This window comes from Telopea speciosissima, chromosome 8 (assembly GCF_018873765.1).
Source record: "Telopea speciosissima isolate NSW1024214 ecotype Mountain lineage chromosome 8, Tspe_v1, whole genome shotgun sequence".
Classification (NCBI taxonomy): Eukaryota; Viridiplantae; Streptophyta; class Magnoliopsida; order Proteales; family Proteaceae; genus Telopea; species Telopea speciosissima.
The window spans coordinates 23,708,119-23,726,435 of NC_057923.1; the positions used below are offsets into that span (position 1 = coordinate 23,708,119).

General features: G+C 41.3%; 1 protein-coding gene across 1 annotated transcript; it reads right to left on the reverse strand.

Moving 5' to 3' along the window:
• Positions 1-1,730, reverse strand: LOC122672179. The gene is made up of 2 exons (XM_043869677.1): positions 985-1,730; positions 1-82 (listed from the first exon to the last, which is right to left on the reverse strand). Exons 1-2 carry the CDS (start codon positions 1,728-1,730, stop codon positions 1-3), a joined length of 828 nt encoding a protein of 275 aa, XP_043725612.1.
• Between the last annotated feature and the right edge of the window lie 16,587 nt (positions 1,731-18,317).

An 18,317-nucleotide genomic window follows, 5' to 3' on the forward strand; every position in this document is an offset into this window, starting at 1 on the left:
TCATGTCTCCCCTTCACGTACTTGTTCAGACTCCCTACTCTCACAAGGTTTTCTATCTCTATCTTGAGTTGATAGCATTCCTCTGTGTCATGCCCATAGTCCTTATGGAAGAGGCAGTACTTGTTAGGGTTGAGCTTCTCAGGTCCTGCCAGCATGGGTCGTGGCCATTTGACTAGGTCACGGTCTTGGATTTGCATGAGGATCTGTGACCTGGTGGTGTTGAGGGGTGTGAACTCTGGGTTGCTTGCCCTCTCACCTCTCTCTAATCGATGATCACTTCTTCCCAATGGGCGATCGCCCTTCTCCTGTCGTCGCTCAGTCCTTGATCTTTTCTTCTCCTTGCGGTCATCTGGTGCTGACCTCTTGTTGTCTTGGGTCTTGCCTTCAATTGCCTTTATCCGTGACTGTACTATCTCGGCCATGTTGGCGAACTCATTACATCGTTCCAGGAGCTCTTTCATGGTCTTGGTCTCATGATGTGCCAAGTCCTTGATTAGTTCCATGTCTATGATGCCCCCTGCTAGGATTGCGTGCTGAGTCTGGTCATCCAAGTCTCTGACTTCCAAGGATTCCTTAGTGAACCTGCTGACATACTCCCTGAGGGACTCCCCAGGGTTTTGGATAACATTCAACAAATTGACCGTGGTCTTTTTCTGTTTAACGCTGCTCTGGAAGCGGGTCACGAACTGTTCACATAGCTCTACAAACGATCCGATCGATCGTGGTCGTAGTCTGGAAAACCATGAGGTCGTCGTACCCTTGAAGGATGCAGGGAATGCTTGACAGGACACCACATCGGATCCACCATATAGTGTCATCATGCCATTGAAGTAGTTGATGTGGTCATTAGGGTCGGTGGTACCACTGTAGAGTTCAAAGGTAGGTAACCTGAACCTGGATGGCAGTGAGACTATCATGATCTCTTCTGAGAAGGGGTGTTGTCCAGGGATCGAGTGTGTCTCACCCTTGGTTTGCTTCTTCAACCCTTCCAGCTTTTCGTCCAACTCTTGGAGTCTCTTGTCTAGCTCTTCATCCTGTGTTTGTCCTTCACGTCTGACTAGTCGTTCGCTACGAGCTCGTTCACGTCCTCTCCTGGAAGTTCCCTCCTGTCTCGACTGTTGGCGAGATGGTGAAGGATCACGTCGTGATGAATCTTGTCTTGACCGCAAGGGGCTTCCTTCACAGTAAGTCTGGCTTCGCTCTGGTACATGACTTCCTTCTAGTCGACCATCAAACACCGACCTTCGAATGGACCCTTCAAGGTTAGGTACGATGGATCGGTGTGATGGTGTTCTCCCCCGGTCCGACCGTGCTGGGAGGTCTGCCATTCCCCTTGGATGTTGGGAGAGTTCTCCCGATTGCCTAGTGACACCCTTGGGAAGTGATCTCTTAGGGCTTTGCTCCTGCCTCTGCTCCTGCCTACGATGATGGGTGACCGTCTTCTGCCTGAGGTATTCGAGGAAGAGCTGTTGGTCGTCGAGGATCTGACGTTGTAGGTCGTTGACCTGACCCACAGTGGCTGGTGCATTGGGATCAGGTACTAGCTCCACAGGGCCTTCAATGGCTGCTTCCGGGTTAAGGTTGACTCCCCCAACCTGTTGGTTCTCTAGAACCTCCCTCTCCTGAGAGACAGGGTCAGTGGCTCTGCGACGTGAGCTCTCTGGGGGAGGTGATTGATTCCTCTCCCTCACAGCATTGTTGGTGGAGGGAGCGGTCTTTCTGCGTGCCATGATTGATTAGTGATGGAAACAAGCTAGTAGATGTAATGGCTAGCGTCGTTCCCACAAACGGCGCCAATCAGTTGTGTCAAGAAATCGCTCAGCGGTCCTTCAAGTGCCGTAACCTGCAAAAGACCCTGGGTGACAAAGGAGAACCGGTGTGGTTCTGGCCTAGGACTCTCCGATGCCTAAGTTATATCTCTCTGAGCAAATAGATGAATAGTAGTATTCAATATGAGTTAAGATGTCCCCTATGGGGTTGTGTACCTTGCCTTTTATAGCAGTGTATGGCGGGGTGGAGAGTCCCAGTTGATGTAGAGTGTTTGTCGTGGGTGATAGAGTCCCTGAGTAGCAGGGCTCCTCCTTGATAGGTTGTCTTCCCGTGAGACGTGGTGTCACGGTAGACCTGGTAGTTGTCTACCTGTAAGAAGTAGTGTCCTTGATAGACTTGGCATCCTTGGTGGATAGACCTCATCTACGTGGTAGATGAGGTTCCTAGTAAATGAGTCCGTTCAGACTACGTGACTCGATAGGCGGTGGCCTAGAGTCCTTGGTGATTCGATCCGTGTCTTGTTGATGGCGGTGATGATTGCTGTGTTGGACGGAGACTGTGCCCCGGGGATGACGTGTTCAGGGAAGCCATGCTCGGGGATGACGTGTTCAGGGAAGCCATGCCCGGGGATGACATGTTCGGAGAAGGGATCCGCGCCCAAGGGGGTTGGCGCCCAGGTCCGTGCCCCAAAGGGGTTGGCGCCCAAGGAGGTCCACGCCCCTAAGGGGGTTGGCGCCCAAGGGTGGCCCCGCCCATGGGTGTTGGTGGATGGTGCTTCATTGACTCTGTCTTGGCCCACTTTTTTGGGTCTTGCCATGTGGCGAGCTCTGATTGGTTGGGGTGATTATGGGTTTATCAGTAATGATAGTGGTGGTGGTGGGGTAGTGGTGGTGGCGGTGGTGGTAGCGATGGCGGTGGCATGGTATTGGTGAGACCATTAAGAGAAGAAAAAGGGTTGTGTTTTATTTTTAACATGAAATTACTACTATACCCATCAAATTAACCATGTGCTTATTAAAGAGCAAGAGTCAAATAAAATGAAATAGAAATTTTGAAATAGCTCCTCACTCAATAGAAATCATACTCAATTCAGGCTTTAGTCTACAAAGCGCCTACACCCTATTCAACCATACATATAGAGGAATGTCTCTGCCAGTCTAGCATAAATACAATTTGAAAAATATCAGATGCTTATTGATTAAAAATGAGCATTTGAATGTTAATCATGTGGAGTCTCTCTTTCCAGTTTCCACCAGATGTGGCTTTATCTATTCTTCATATCTCTCTTAGTTAGTTCAAATAAATGGTTGTTAGATGTGTCCATTAAGACAAACTAGTGTCTTCTCTACTAAGCTAGCAATTAATAAGTGGCTTCTTAAGTACGGCGTGTGACTATAGATAGCAACTTTTGGAAGATGTGAAATTTTATATGGTATTTAAAAATAGGGAAAAAGTTCTCCGCCCGGGAGTGTGGCCTCCGACACCACTCCGATGAGTCTATCTCTCTCCTTCCCATGTGAAAAGACACCTCTGCCCCCTTGTTTTAAGGAGAGAGATAGACACATGGGAGTGCTGGCGTAGGCCACACTCCTGTACAGAAAACTGCTTCCCTTAAAAATAATACATCCAAAATTTTGCCTCTTTTTATGGAAAAAGTCATGGTGAAAGCCTTGAGTATTAGAAGTTAACTTTCTAATTTTGTTTCGATTAGTTTTCTCTGTACTTTTTTAAATAAATAGATTGAAACTGACTGCCATACATTTTTATCTCCGTTGATTTGTTAGGCTTGAGAGATGCATCAACCCACAATAAATTCGGCCCTTTTCGTTAAATTGGCTTGGAGATTACTAACTAAACAAAGCAGACTATGGGCAATGATTTTAAAGATGAAAATACTAACTAAACAAAGCAGACTATGGGCAATGATTTTAAAGATGAAAGTATGTATTTCTATAATAGTTCATTACTAGATGAGGGAGTATCATCAAAGAAAGGTTCATGGATATGGAATAGTTTAGCTAGTGTTTTATTGATTCTTAAATTGATGATGTTCAAAAAGGTTGGTAGTGGCCATTCAATTTGATTTTAGCATGATCTGTGGTTCCTAATGTAGAGGGAATCTGTATACCTTTCTCCTACTCTAAATGATGAGCACATTTATGTGTGAAATCTTAGGGCATAAAGCATACATTTTACCACATTGGACAGAGTTACTCGGTGCTTTCTTGTGCTTTTCAGGGTTTAGGTGAATTCTTGTGAAAATGGAGGAGATAATGTTAAGGAAATGTTTTTAAGCTGTTTAGAGGTGTTAATGGCTTGGATGCGTAGCCCATTGAGTCAGCTTCGCAACGGTTCAAACGGCACTTGATCCGAGTTGAAACGAAGAAGTTACGGTCGTTTCCGTAACGACACGCAAAAATGGTCTATAGGGATTTATTTGTAATTATTGATAGTTGGCCGGAGACAAAGTAAAGCAAAAGTTCGGATTCCAGGGGCCTTAACGCAATAACTAGAAGTTATATTTCCTGTACCCAAAAGATTCTATTTGGAGGGCTCTGGACAGTCCAACTTCAACTTGAGATATCTTGGGCTCCCAAACTCCAAATTGGACGAAATTTGGGTCTATTTTGTGTGATTTTTTGCAAGGAACACAATGGTGAGGCCTATATAAGCACCCCATGCTCCACGTTTTTTAAAGGACAGAATGGGTATTTATTTATTCTTGAAGGAATCCTAGTCATCACCCTTACTCTCTCTCTCCTCCAACTTCTCAAGGGCACTTCTGAAATTCCACTTGGGATAGATTTATTTTGAAACATATTCTCTCACCTATGGAAAGTTGAAAAGTCAAAGATGCTTTGATTTTATTGCTTGGAGAAGATATCTACAAAGAAAAGGAAGCACTTGTTAGAATTGGAAATTTACTTTTCTAAAAATAGAAGGTCTATGTAAACAATCTTCTCTTCTTCTTCTTTCTATTTTTTTCTTTTTTCTTAGGATTCAAGGCATTGTAAAAGAGGAAGGAGAAGAGAATATTCTCTTTTCTTAGGGAATATTTCTCCTACACTTCCCTCTTCTCTCTTCTCCTCTCTTCCTCCTATAAATACCCCTTGCCCTTTGGGTTGTAACAAGTTAGTTTTTTAGTTCAGTTTTTAGTTAGTTTCTAGTTCAATTTTAATTCAGTTTTTAGTGTAATTTTTGGTTCATTCACTAATGAACTTAGTGAAATTTTCTCTTATTTTCCTATTTTTGGCTTTAGTTCTTAGTTTGATTTCATAAAATTAGTTCTTTCAAGTTCTTAATTTTGCTTTCATAAGATTAGTTAATGGTTGTAATAGGATTAGTTTATGCTTTAATGTCTTCAATATGGTTGTAATAGTTTCAGTTTTAAGCTTCCTAGGTTAAGCTCCTATGTTGATGACAAGACTTGGAGATTTAGAAGAGGAGGCCATGGTAAGTTCATGCAATTATTCATTCAAGCTTCTTTAATTAATCCGGTTCAAGCACATCTAGGTTTGCATTCTCTAAACTCTTAATTGCGTTCTCCCTTTCCTCTATCTCATTCTTCTCTCTATATTTCTTTTATTTTTCTTATGTTGTTATTTTGTTTATGTGGATATGGATGTGGCTGTATTTTTTATTACTTCCAATTTACGTTAGTATAGGATTTTATTTTTAATTACTCTCAATTTGCGTTAGTTTGATAGGTTAGATGTTCATGTGTTAGGACGCCAACTTAATCCCGTAGATGCGTAATTTATTAGATGCTTGTGAGTTAGGATCCGTTAGTTTAATCATCATTAATTTAGTGCTTAAATTAATTTGGTTCACTTTGCATTACTTTTAAGTTAGTTAAATAGAGTGGCATATATCTCCTCGTGTTCGACCCGTAACTACTATTGACCCGTACGCTTGCGATTTTATTTTAACTCAAACACTAAACATCCTCTATGTCACAGTGAAAGACTTCATAGTTGATGGGAAATTGAATACCTCTCTTTTGCAAAGTGTTCTTCCCCTTTCGTTTGTGTACCGAAAATTCTTCCAGTAGAAATTCCTCCCTATTCTACTGAGGATCAATGGGTTTGTAAGACTTCTTCCTCTGGTAAATTCTCTTCAAAGTTTGCAGCCCAGTTCATTTCGACTCTTAGAATAGTAGGCAGGGTGATAGGATTGCAAGAAGATATAAACGATGGTGGAGATCTTTTTGGAAACTTACTCGCCCAAAGTTGAAAGTGTTTTTCTATAGGGTTTTATGTGATGGTGTGCCATGTAAGTCTGTGGTGGCCAAGTGGAAGGGTTTTAAATGAAAAAAAAGTTTTCATATCTAAAACACATAATAATCATTTGGAACCTTATAGGTTCAACAATCTCCCCTTTTTTGGAGATAACCCATGATGATGTTGAAAGAAAAAGCTCCCCCTCAACATGAGGTTCTCTGTTAAAATATTGCTGAGTTATGTAATCTGAAGGGTATTTTGGGCTTTTCCCCTCATACCTAGTAGAGTCGGCTATGTAGGAGGTTTATTTATAATTCTATCCACTCTTTGAAAGTTATAAAAGGCTTGATGATCACATTGATCATTCAAGCATTCCATTCTAAATTGTTTTGTTAACATGGTATCAGAGCTAATTAATTTGATCTAGGTTTCAGAACACCCCCCTCTCATCATTTTTTTTCTTCATCTTCTTCTCTCTTTCTCTCGGTCTGTTCTTCTTCTCCTTTCTTTCTGGTTTTCCACCCTTATTAAAGGGCAACACTAAGAAGGTTTTCTACGATAGCTTTTGCTTCCCTTCTTCTGCGATTTTTGGAGATACCTCCTTCTTGAAGATCAAGTCTCAATCACCACTGGAGATTGTCACAAGTCATCATCAACAATTGAAGCCCCCTACCCTACATCGATCTCAGCTTTCAGGATTTTATAAAACCCTGACAATTATTGATTTTAGGGTTAGGGATGTCACCTCTTACTGATTTTTTGAGGGGAGTTCTATTCATACTAGAGGAGCACTCGACCTTGATATCAGCCATATCTCCTAAGGCTTTTTTTTTTTTTAAATTCAGGTTTTCTTCTCCTTGGATTGATTTCTCCAAATATCGATCTCCCTTCTCTGGTTCTTCTTTGGCTGGTTGCATCAATCCCTTGCTAGTTCTATTGTTTGGTTGTTTGCAAGCATGTTAGGTTCAGATATTACTACTGCTACTTTTGGGATTGACGGGCAGACAAGGACTAAGTATTTACCTTTCGCTGCTCCTAGCAAACTTGATGGAATAAATTACCTAATGTGGTCCGGATATACTTATTTGACCATTGCTGGTCGAGGACTTACTGGACATTATTGGCAGTGATACAAAGCCAGCCGAAACTGGTCCTCTTCAGGATCAATGGGTCTTCAATGATGCTATGGTGATGTCCTATTTGTTGTACTCTATGCAACCTGACCTCTAAGGCAACTACTTATTATTGGATACAACCCATCAAATATGGAGTGCTAGCAAGGAGACTTATGGGCAGGTAGGGAATGATGCTCAGGTGTATGAGATTCAAAAGAAGGTTCATAACATACACACACAAAAGGAACTGTACGTCTCTAAATACTATGCTGCCCTAAAGAGTTTATGGCAATAATTGGATCACTACTCAGATTTTCAGCCTTCCATCGCAGCTAATATTGCTGCCTATTACAAACACATGGACAAAATTCGTGTCAATGACTTCTTGGCAGGCCTGAATGTTGAATATGATCCTAGTCGTGTGAAAGTGCTTAGTAGATATCCATTCCTTACATTAGGGCAGTCCTTTGCTTTGGTTCATACTAAGGAGACTCGTAGGGCTGCTATGTTGCACACTACTACTGTTGATAGATCTGCCTTACAAGCTGGTTCCAGCCCTACTTCCATTACTATTACCGATGGTGGTAATGTTGCCTCCAAAGAGCCTGTAAAATGTGAACACTACAACAAACCCTATCACACAAAGGCTACTTGCTGAAAATTACATGGGAAACCTGCTGACTTTGAGGCAAAACGTGGTCGTGGGAAGTCCAAAGTTAATCACACTAAAACTACTATTGCTACCCCTTCTACAGACATTTGTCTCACTCCGGATGAACTTCTAGCTTTCCGTCGCATGCTAAAGGACTCTTCAGCTCCACCTGGTCTGGCATCTGCACCTGCTGCCCCTTCTGGTTCTCACTTTGCTTTAGGTATTCCAGTTGGTAGTCATTGTGCATTGGTTGTCTCCAGTCCTTGGATTATAGACTCTGGCCTGACCACATGACTGGTTCCTCCCATGTTTTCACCACTACTCTCCCTCTTCTGGGATAGACATTGTTCGTGTCACGCCCCCATCCTGATGTAATATATATACTGCCACATAGGGGGTGACTGGGACAACTCGTGTCATCCCACTACCTACCAGGATTGCAGATATAGTGTCCCAAATCACAGTCCACCCTGTCATCATATTATGACGACAGAAAGGAACGTTCCAAATGGAATTAATCGTTCTAATCACAGAGTTAGCGGAAGCAAAATTAAATTAAAATATGCAAAATTATAGAGCATCGATTCTCTAATGATATCACGTAGTACAATATCAATGCTTGTACTCATTTAGTCTCTCCTAATAATTAAACATACAGTTTGTACATGATTGTGGAATGAATACAGAAATTAAGTAATAAATAATTGCCCAAGGGCACAAATTCTTGGGTGTACATCTACATCCAAAGTCACGGCCACTGACTCCACTTGATTTGCATCCAACGGTGCTCATCAAAGTAGTGCCTCCTGCATATCAGTTAAAAAGGAGTTGTACAACGAGGTTAGCTACACTAGTTAGTGAGGGAGCAAAGGGGAATGAACATACATCACACAAACAATATCAAGCAGAATGATGCATGCTAATGTTAGATTCATTTTTCACCTAGCACACAATTCTATCGGTCAAGTGTATGCTACTGTGATAATTCGGGAGACACTGAGAGTCACTTATCCTATCGCCCCAATAAAACCTCAATTATCACGAGGGGACCTACGCCGGTAGAAGCCATCATGATCACCCAGTGGCAGACCCCGATAGCCATCACTACCCCTATCCTGGTCTCTCCCACCTCCACAGACCACAGGTGCTCAGACTATCCAACACATAAACTCCTATTGGCAAGAGTCGTAGCATAAGGGAACAAGCATCCTAGCCACAGATATACTATATGCCGATCTTATCATCTCAAGAGGTATTTCGGGTGCATCAACGTCCCATTCCATCTAGTACCCGGGTACCAACACAACACGGCACATACAGATTAGGATGACATATAGCAGTTTTTATAATTTAAATAAATTGGGGTTCCGGTACCGGTACACCCGACACCGTAGCTCGATACAATGGTGAACATACTATCACATTCATAACAGTTCACATTTAAGATAATCAATGCAATGCGTGCAATGCTTATAAATATACAATAACATGCTTAGTATTGTCAATTATATAATAATCAAAACCAACAAAGTCACCCAGTACCCACTCACCGAACTCGGGTGTAGCCCGACGTGATTGGCATGAATCTCACCGAACATCGGGTGTCATCCGACGTGGTTCACATCATTCTCACCAGTGCACCAACCTAAACATACAAAAGAAATCATTAAAACAGATATAGAGGGGTCCCATGCTAGGCCCCCAAGCTTAAATTTGAGTTTCAACCAAGACAGCATGAGCGGACTCATGGGTGGTCTCAGCAGAGGTGAATCCACCCCTGACTCCGTTCAGGCCAAAAGGTAAAAACGGAGCGAGCGGACCCATGAGTGAAACCTCTTACTTGGATCCGGTGGTGCATCCGTTCGACACCAAAAACACAGCTAAAAGGGAGTGGATCAACGGGCGGATGTGCTTCTTAGGTCCGCCCCTGCATTCGTTCAATTTCCTGAGACAAACCCGAGAGCAACAACCCCGAGTGAGGCAAACAGAGTGAATCCGTGCCTTCGTCCACTCAGGCTATTTCGCAGGGTTTGCACTAGGCGGAGTGACAGACGGTACCACGATTGGTGGATCCGGTCATTCGTTCGTCGGCAATCCAATCCAAGATTTCAAGGCGCTTTTGCTCCAGTTTGAAGCTTGGAGTGCCCTAAGCTCTCAAGGTCAAAAGAGGGGTGTCTAAACCTTCCTAGGGTCACTAGAACCTAAGCTTAACCTCATGGATCCAAGATCTACAAGGATTGGTCTCAATTTGGTCCAAGGGTTAGGTTTCAAGGTCCAAAACCAAAGCTTAGCAGTAATGGCTGCAATAGCAGCTCATGGGAGCTTAAATCGGGTCTAGGTCAGCTCCATTAGAGCTCCAACTAGGGATCGAGCTCCACCTTGAGTCCCAAATGGAACTCTAGGTCAGTCCAAGCTCAAGGAATCTACCAAAATAACAGGAAAAATGGAGGAGAACTAGTTTCAGGTCTTACCTTGGTGAGATCGTCCAATGGAGAAGTGGAATCCAAGGCTAGGTGAGCCTTCTTGGCCTCCTCCCTTCCTTTCCATCTCTTCTCCTTCACCTTCTTCTTCTCCCTTCGTCTGGACAGCAAGAGAAGGAGATGTGGGGCAGCCAGCCATGTTGGCATAGCTCTCATCTTCTTCCCTTCCCCTCTGATTCCTCTTCCACTTCTACTTCTTCCCTTTCCTTCTCCTCCTTCTCTTGTCTATTCTCCTCCACGATTTGTTTGGGAGGGGGAGAGATAAGTGAATGGGAGGGGTTCTCTTATCTTTAAGGGGTAGAAGGGACTTAGGTTGTGTTTGGTTAGGGGTCTTTAGAATGTGGTTTAGTCCTTAGGCTTTAAATGGGCTTTGGGCTAGGTCTTAGACCATGTTTGGTCCATGTCATGGCTCTTAGGTCCATATAGTTAATTAGGGTCTATTGGGGTTGGGTCCAGGCCTCACTTAGACCATACTAGCCCTTAAGTCTTGTTTGGTTTTAGTTAGATTATTAAAACCCATTATTTAATTAAGTTAGGCTTTGTGGGCCCCACCTTCATGGCCTACTCACCCATCTAATGGTAAGGGTAGGGGTCCACATAGTCCAAAGGTCCAATTAGGGTGTCCGGGATACGGGGATGTGGGTCCCACGGGAAAAATTACCAAAAGGGCGAGTAATAGCACGGGCGGATCCTCGAGCAGATTCAGTAAGAGTGAGTTCGTTCGTGACTCTGGTGCTGCTGTCAAGGCCCAAACTTCAAGGAAAGTCACAGGGCTTTGACCCACGGGGCTTTGACCCACACTTCCAGGTCTTCAAGGGGTCTCTTATAGTAATATTTTAGGTCCAAGGTCACAGGTGTTGGCATGTGCCACCGTGGCATTGCCCTTGGTAAAAGGTCTGAGTTGCCCTGGGGTATAGGGGTATAATTGGGGTGCTGGTGTAACAGCTCGAGTGGCTAATGGTTCCCTTTCTCCTATATCTGGAAATGGTTCCATTCGCTGCTCTCCTACCCTTACACTATCTTCTTTGTTGTATGTTCTCTCTTTTTCTACTAATCTTCTTTCAATTAGTAGTCTTACTAAAGATTTAAACGCAAAATAACCTTTTTTTCTTCTCACTGTGTCATACTGGATCTGGTAAAAGGGATGATGATTGGGGGTGGTAACGTACATGGTGGTCTCTACTTACTCGACACGGGTCAGACTTCTCTTCCGCCACCTTCCTCTCCAGCTCATCAGTTACACTCAGCCACGTCTTCTGATCTCCACCTATGGCTTCGTTGGCTTGGCCATCCTCCCCTTAGAACTTTAGCTTTTTTATTTCCTCAGTTAGTCAAAGATTGTAAAACGGATGAGTTTTTATTTGAGGCTTGTATTTGGCCAAACAGACTCGTTCCAATTATTCTCCTTTGAATAAAAGAAGTGTTTCTCCATTTGTTTTAGTTCATACTGATGTGTGGGGGCACTGTCCGTGCTTCCATTTTTGGTCATGGATGGTTTGTTTCCTTTATAAGTTGTTATACTCGCACTAGTTGGGTGTACATGATGCAGCACAAGAGTGAGATTTTTTGCTGTTTTTAGCTCTTTCATCGTATGGTTCAGACCCAATTCAATGCAATCCTAAATTCTGCGTAGTGACAATGGCAGAGAATACATGGAGGGTCAGTTCCAACTTATGTGGCTAATAATGAGATACTTCATCAGACCAGCTGTGTAGACACTCTTGCCAGAATGGAGTGGCTGAAATAAAGAATCGTCATCTTTTGGAGGTTGCTCGGGCCATTATGTTTGCACGGCAGGTTCCTTCTCAATACTGGAGTGATGCCATCCTTACCGCTTCCTACCTCATAAACCGCATGCCTACCATGTTATTGATGGTCGTGCACCTACTGACATTCTCTAGGGTTCTTCTTTTGTGGTGCCACTAAAAATATTTGGTTGTGTTTATTATGCTCGTAACCATCATCCTCATGAAAAGCTTGATCCTCGTGGCATTCGGTGTATCTTTTTGGGCCACTCTGCTACCCAAAAAAGATACAAGTGTTATTACCCTCCCACTCGGCGTACTCTAGTTACTATGGACATCGTGTTCCATGAACCCCTGGCGTATTATTCTCAGCCACCTCTTCAGGGGGAGCATGATCTAGGTTTTGAAGATGTGCCCGCTATACTACCGGTTCCTATTCAGGGGGAGCCATCTCCTCCACCCCCTACTCCAGCCTCTAGTTTGGTTCCTGTTCAGGGGGAGCGTAGACCTGTGAGTCAGATTCCTGTTGATAAAGTCTATACCCGATTCCCTATGCACAAGGAGCAAGTTGAGACCATAGTTAGCAAAAACGGGAACGGTAATAAAACGGAGTTTTACGGTACGGGTTTTAAACTGTAAAAAATTGTAAACGGACGGTCAAATAAAATGGTAAAAAAAAACAGAGAACGGTAAAAAACAGAAAACGGACAGTACGGGTTTTAAACATTTATATTTCAAAAAAATGCCATTATTCTCAAATAAATTGAGGAATTTTTATTTGAAATACATGCTTCTATTTTCGGTATCCATGCATTGACTTTGAGTTGAAGGTGATATCATGAAAAATGTAGCCCTTCGAGTCATCTTTATGTCGGTGAAAGAATCAAGCTGATCAGAGTTCAAGAGAGAGAGAGATATGATCAGTTAAGTCCAAGGTCTTAAAAAAGGCCAAAAAAATAGGAATGTGTTTTAAACGTGTTTAAAATGGGAATGCTTGCCGTTTGCCCTTTTTTACCGTATGTTTAAAAAGCATACGGCAAAACATGTTTAAAACGGTAAAAAACGGGAACGTGTTTAAAACGGAGTTTTAAACGCGTTTTTGCTAACAGTGGTTGAGACTACCACCACTATTGTATCTCTTCTCCAATTATCAGATCTTGATCTAGAGCCTGCTACTCCTTTTGGTAAGGATCCTTCTCTTGAATTACCTATTATTGTTCTTAAAGGCATTAGAACCTGTACCCAACATCCCATCTCCAATGTTGTTTCCTATGATTTTTCGTCTTCTTCCTATCGTGCCTTCGTGTCTTCTCTTTCCTCTATTTCTATTTCACAAAAGTGGCAGGAGGCAATTACAGATCCAAAGTAGAAAGCAGACATGATGGAAGAGATGAAAACCTTATCCAAAAATGAGACTTGGGAGTTAGTGGTTCTTCCTTCGGGCAAGAAACCATTCGGCTGTGAATGGGTATGTGTTGTCAAGCAGAAGATGGGTGGGTCAATAGATAGATAAAAGGTAAGACTTGTGGCCAAGGGGTTTATTCAAACCTATGGGATTGACTACTATGAGACTTTTGCCCCATTTGCAAAGTTGATTATTGTTCGGGTTTTATTGTCATATGTTATCAATCTAGGTTGGGATTTGAACAATTGGATGTAAAATGTCTTTCTTCATGGAGAACTGGAAGAGGAAGTTTATATGGAGATTCCTCTAGATTTTTCTTATGACAAGACTCATGGGAAGGTTTGCAGATTGAAGCGGGCATTATATGGCTGAAGCAGTCACCTCGGGCTTGGTTTGGCAGGTTCCATAAAGTCATGATCTCTGTAGGGTACAAACAGAGTAATGCTGATCACACCTTGTTCATCAAGCGTCGTGGAGATAAGATCACCCTTCTTATAGTCTATGTCGATGACATAGTTGTGACCGATAATGATGCTGATGAAGTTTCTCACCTGAAGATTTTCTTGGGACGAGAGTTTGAAATAAATGATCTAGGACAGCTAAGGTACTTCCTTGGGATTGAAGTTGCTCGGTCTTCCAAAGATATTTTTCTCTCCTAAAGGAAGTATGTTCTGGACCTACTCTCAGAGACTGGTTTGTTAGGGTATCATCCTTCTGATACTCCTTTGGAAGCTACTATTAGTCTGAAAGAGAAAGATGGTGATCCCGTTAATAAGGGACGTTATCAACGGTTGGTGGGAAAATTGATTTATCTCTCCCACACTAGATCGGACATTGTATTTACAATAAGTTTGGTCAGTCAATTCATGCATGATCTCTACACCACTCATATGGCTATTGTTCTTCGTATTCTCCATTACTTGAAGTCAACTCCAGGAAAATGGATTCTCTTCTCTCCGCATGATCTTCGTATTGAGGCCTACACTGATGCTGAGTGGGGTGGTAATCCTGATCGAAAATCTACTTCAGGTTATTGTACGTTTGTAGCAGGTAATCTTGTCACATGGCGTAGAAAGAAACAGAATGTTGTGGCAAGGTCCAGTGCTGAAGCAAAGTTCCATGCTATGGTCCAAGAAATCTGTGAGTAATTGTGGCTTCAAAATTTACTCCAAGATCTTAGTGGTTCTGTTCATCATCCAATGATGTTGTACTGTGACAACAAAGCAACAATTAGCATTGCCCACAATCCAGTACAGCATGACTGTACCAAGCACATGGAGATTTACAGACGCTTCATCAAGGAGAAGTTAGAAAGTGGACAGATTTGTATACCTTTTGTGAAGTCAGGTGATCAGCTTGTTGATGTCTTCACTAAAAGGCCGAGTGGAAAGATGTTTCATCCTAATTTGGTCAAGTTGGACATGTGTGATATCTATGCAGCACCTTGAGGGGGAGTGTTAAGTTATGTAACCCGAAAGGGTATTTTGGGCTTTTCCCCCCATAGCTAGTAGAGTCGGCTATGTGGGGGGTTTATTTATAATCCTGTCCACTCTTTGAAAGTTATAAATAAAGGGCTTGATGGTCACATTGATCATTCAAGTATTCCATTCTAAATTGTTCTGTTAACAAATATAAACATAAAGAATGTTAATTGAGAAATCTTCATAGAATAAAAAAGATACCTAGTCCAACTTCAATATACCTTATTTCTCATAAACAAGGTTCTCATCAGCAATAGTTCATTTAAGTACATATTCATGTAATAAGAAAGATTAATATACCAATTTCTATATACTTTATCTTCCGTTAACAATGTTATCATATTAAGCACATGAGAGTTTTAGCAAAACTCCCCCTGAACACAAGCTTTTTCATTAAGGTAAGTCTCCCCATTTTGGGTTGATCAGACATGATGAGTCAATACACATCATCACATCAGCATTTATCTTTCCTCCCCTAATGCAAAAGTCGACCTTGAACCAAGGAAGAACCAATGAGAGATCGATTGCAGCCAGGATCAACACACTAAGGAAGAACAAATTGAATATGACTGAAATTTTATTGCTTAATTTTTTTATTTAAATATGAAAGAAGAAACATAAAAGGATTATAAGAAGAAGAAGAAGGGAAAGGATCAGCTCTCTTACCCCATCATCCTCTCACCCAGGGCCTCTCACCCACACTCTCTCACCGTTGTTGCGTCTTATAGTTTCAACCATAACTCTTTTCTCTTCAATCGTTGTCTTTCTTTGCTCGGCATCATACTCTTATTTATAATAACCCAATTACAAAGCAACCCAGTGCCAATCTAATTAAGAAACTAAATAAATCTAGAAAAGGAAACTATTAATTCATAAAACCTATAAAATAGAAACTTCCTATAAAATCTAGTTGCCATACATAAAAAATAGAAACTCCTATTTTAGAGAAGAAAACAAAAATAGTAACAACTGAAATTAGAAGCTACTTAAGATTCTATTGCAATAAAATAAAATATACTTTCTAAAACTGAAAATAAAAACTGAACTATGGCAGCATTAGGATATAATCTTTCTCCACTTCATGGGCCCACAAGATCTTCTAAAAAGCATCCCCACACAAGGCAAATATGGGCTGTGACACGGTTCACGTGAATTGTACCGTGAACAGTGTTTGTTCTTTTTTTTCTTCATATTTCGATCTACATCATCCCTTTTACTTATTTTTTTCCAATTTCTCGCCCTACTTGGGTGAAATATGATGACTCGTTACACATCATCATTTAACTTTCTCCTCCTTTTGATATCTCCAAAAACAAAAATGGATATGTCAAGCACAAGTCTTACATATAGATCAAAAGATTTGCAATAAAACACATGAACCTATTATGCCTTAATGGATTTACACATAGAAAAAGAGTCTTTTTCAAAACTCAAGGACATATAACACCAAAGGTTATGCAAATGCACTATCTATGTATGACTTAGTCTATATAATGCTCATGGCTTAATCTAAAATGATGCTTATGTCTTAATCTAAGTGATGTTTATACGAATGAGTAATTAAATATAAGAGATTCCAACTCTATTCAAACACCTATCACACATTCAACTAACTTGTTCGTTACTTTTAAAACATAAATATATGACTTAATTATGTAACAGTGAGTGAATCCCTATGGCATCTTTTTATGACCTGTGATATATCAAAACATATTTGGGCTGGAGGAGTCCTTGGTTTGCGAACTGAGACTCTTCATATCACTTCTATCATGTAATTTTGAACATCTTTCTTCAACAGTTTCTCTTCCTTGTCAGATTGCTCCTAGTTTTTCAATGTTTTTGCGATCACTTTGTACTTCATCTGGTTGCACAGGAACCAAGTTGGTTTTCAGAGTCTTAAACCAACTCTGTCAACTGTTTTATTTCATGTCAAAAAATTGATAGGAGACTTGCGCTGTTCTCCAATTGGTGGCATTGCTAATGTAAAAGAAATTGAACCTGTTTTAGTTCAAACTACTCTTCATTCCATCACCACCCTGTCTATGAATCATCCTCTCATTTTAATAGCAGGGAACTTTGATGCCCTTTCAAGGAAAGCTAGATGGGTAACTTTAATTGTATATAAGAACTGTTTGACTTTTTTAGCTCTTGATCATGGCTTTGCAAGAGATGAAATCGAGGCTCAGGCTAGGGGCTTTCTCCAAGGACTCAAGGCGTGTTTGCAGATGGGACACCGAGTAGCTGAACTTTGGAACACAAGCGCGAGGATGAAACAACTCATTCAAAAGCAAGAAAACTCAGCATGGACATGGGGATGCTTTGATTTGTTTCTGGAATTGCAGTACTTTTATAGTCAACTCTTTAGGTGTTCATTTATAGTCTGTAATAACAATTTTATGTCATTTATGGATTCGGTAGCTTATCAGGCTAGGAAGGGGGACTGGCGTTTAACCATCATATTCGTATCCGTTTATATTCGGACGGATTTAGATAGTTTCTGGATAGTATTTTTTAAATACGGATTCTCCTAAATGTAAATGAACGCGGATAAAATACGAATTTTCGATTAGCCGTTGACACCTTTATCGTTTTTATGATGAGTGTTAGGGTTGAGACTTAGAGAGTTCAACAACTACCCTTTCTTCTACTCTTCTTAGTCTTTGATTTTCTCACATAGATATGTGATTCCATGTATCACATTTCATAAAATAATATATATAAACCAATAAAAAATATAAAAAAAGAATCACATTATCTTAACTTATAAAATTATAAAAATAAGATTAAAAAAAATCCAATAAGGTAACTTAAAAGGATAGACAGACAGACATATATTTCAAATATTTTATTACTGTCGGATTGCTAACCGAATCGGATAATAATCGATCGGATAGGGGGATATCATATTCGTATCCAATTAATTTCGGACAGATTTGAATTCTCCTAAATAGATACGAACGGGGATTGAATACAAATTTTCGAATATCCATTTACATCTCTAGCTCTCTAGGCATTGTTTCAAAAATAGCATCTAAGGCTCCCTAAAATTAGGAACTTCAGGATCTAACAGACTAGAGATCAGATCAAGGTCAAATTATAGATTGAACACTCCTCTTAGGGCAATGATTAGTGTCCGTATTAGGGTATGCCAGCTGCAGCAAGAGGAATCCTCAAGGAAACCCCACAAGATAGCATATTAGGTCACCAAGAAGGAGAATACATCAAACCAAGCCTTCACGAACCAGCAACACATGTCATAGGCAAAACTACAGCCATCAGCAACATATTTACCACTGGCAAATACAGATGTGCAAGGCCATACGCCCGTTTGGCTCCTCGCAGAGTATAGCTCATATCCAAACATCTGATTGGGGAATGGGGCAACACCCATGAAGCTCCGGCGGAAAGGGAAGGCATGCCAGGCCGTATGCCCACCATTACGATATAAG

Coding starts and splice junctions, on each gene's coding strand:
- LOC122672179 (XM_043869677.1), bottom strand. CDS start 1,730: ATGGCACGCAGAAAGACCGCTCCCTCCACCAACAATGCTGTGAGGGAG. Junction 83..984: donor TTGGACGAAAAGCTGGAAGG/GTTGAAGAAGCA, acceptor GGCATGACACAG/AGGAATGCTATCAACTCAAG.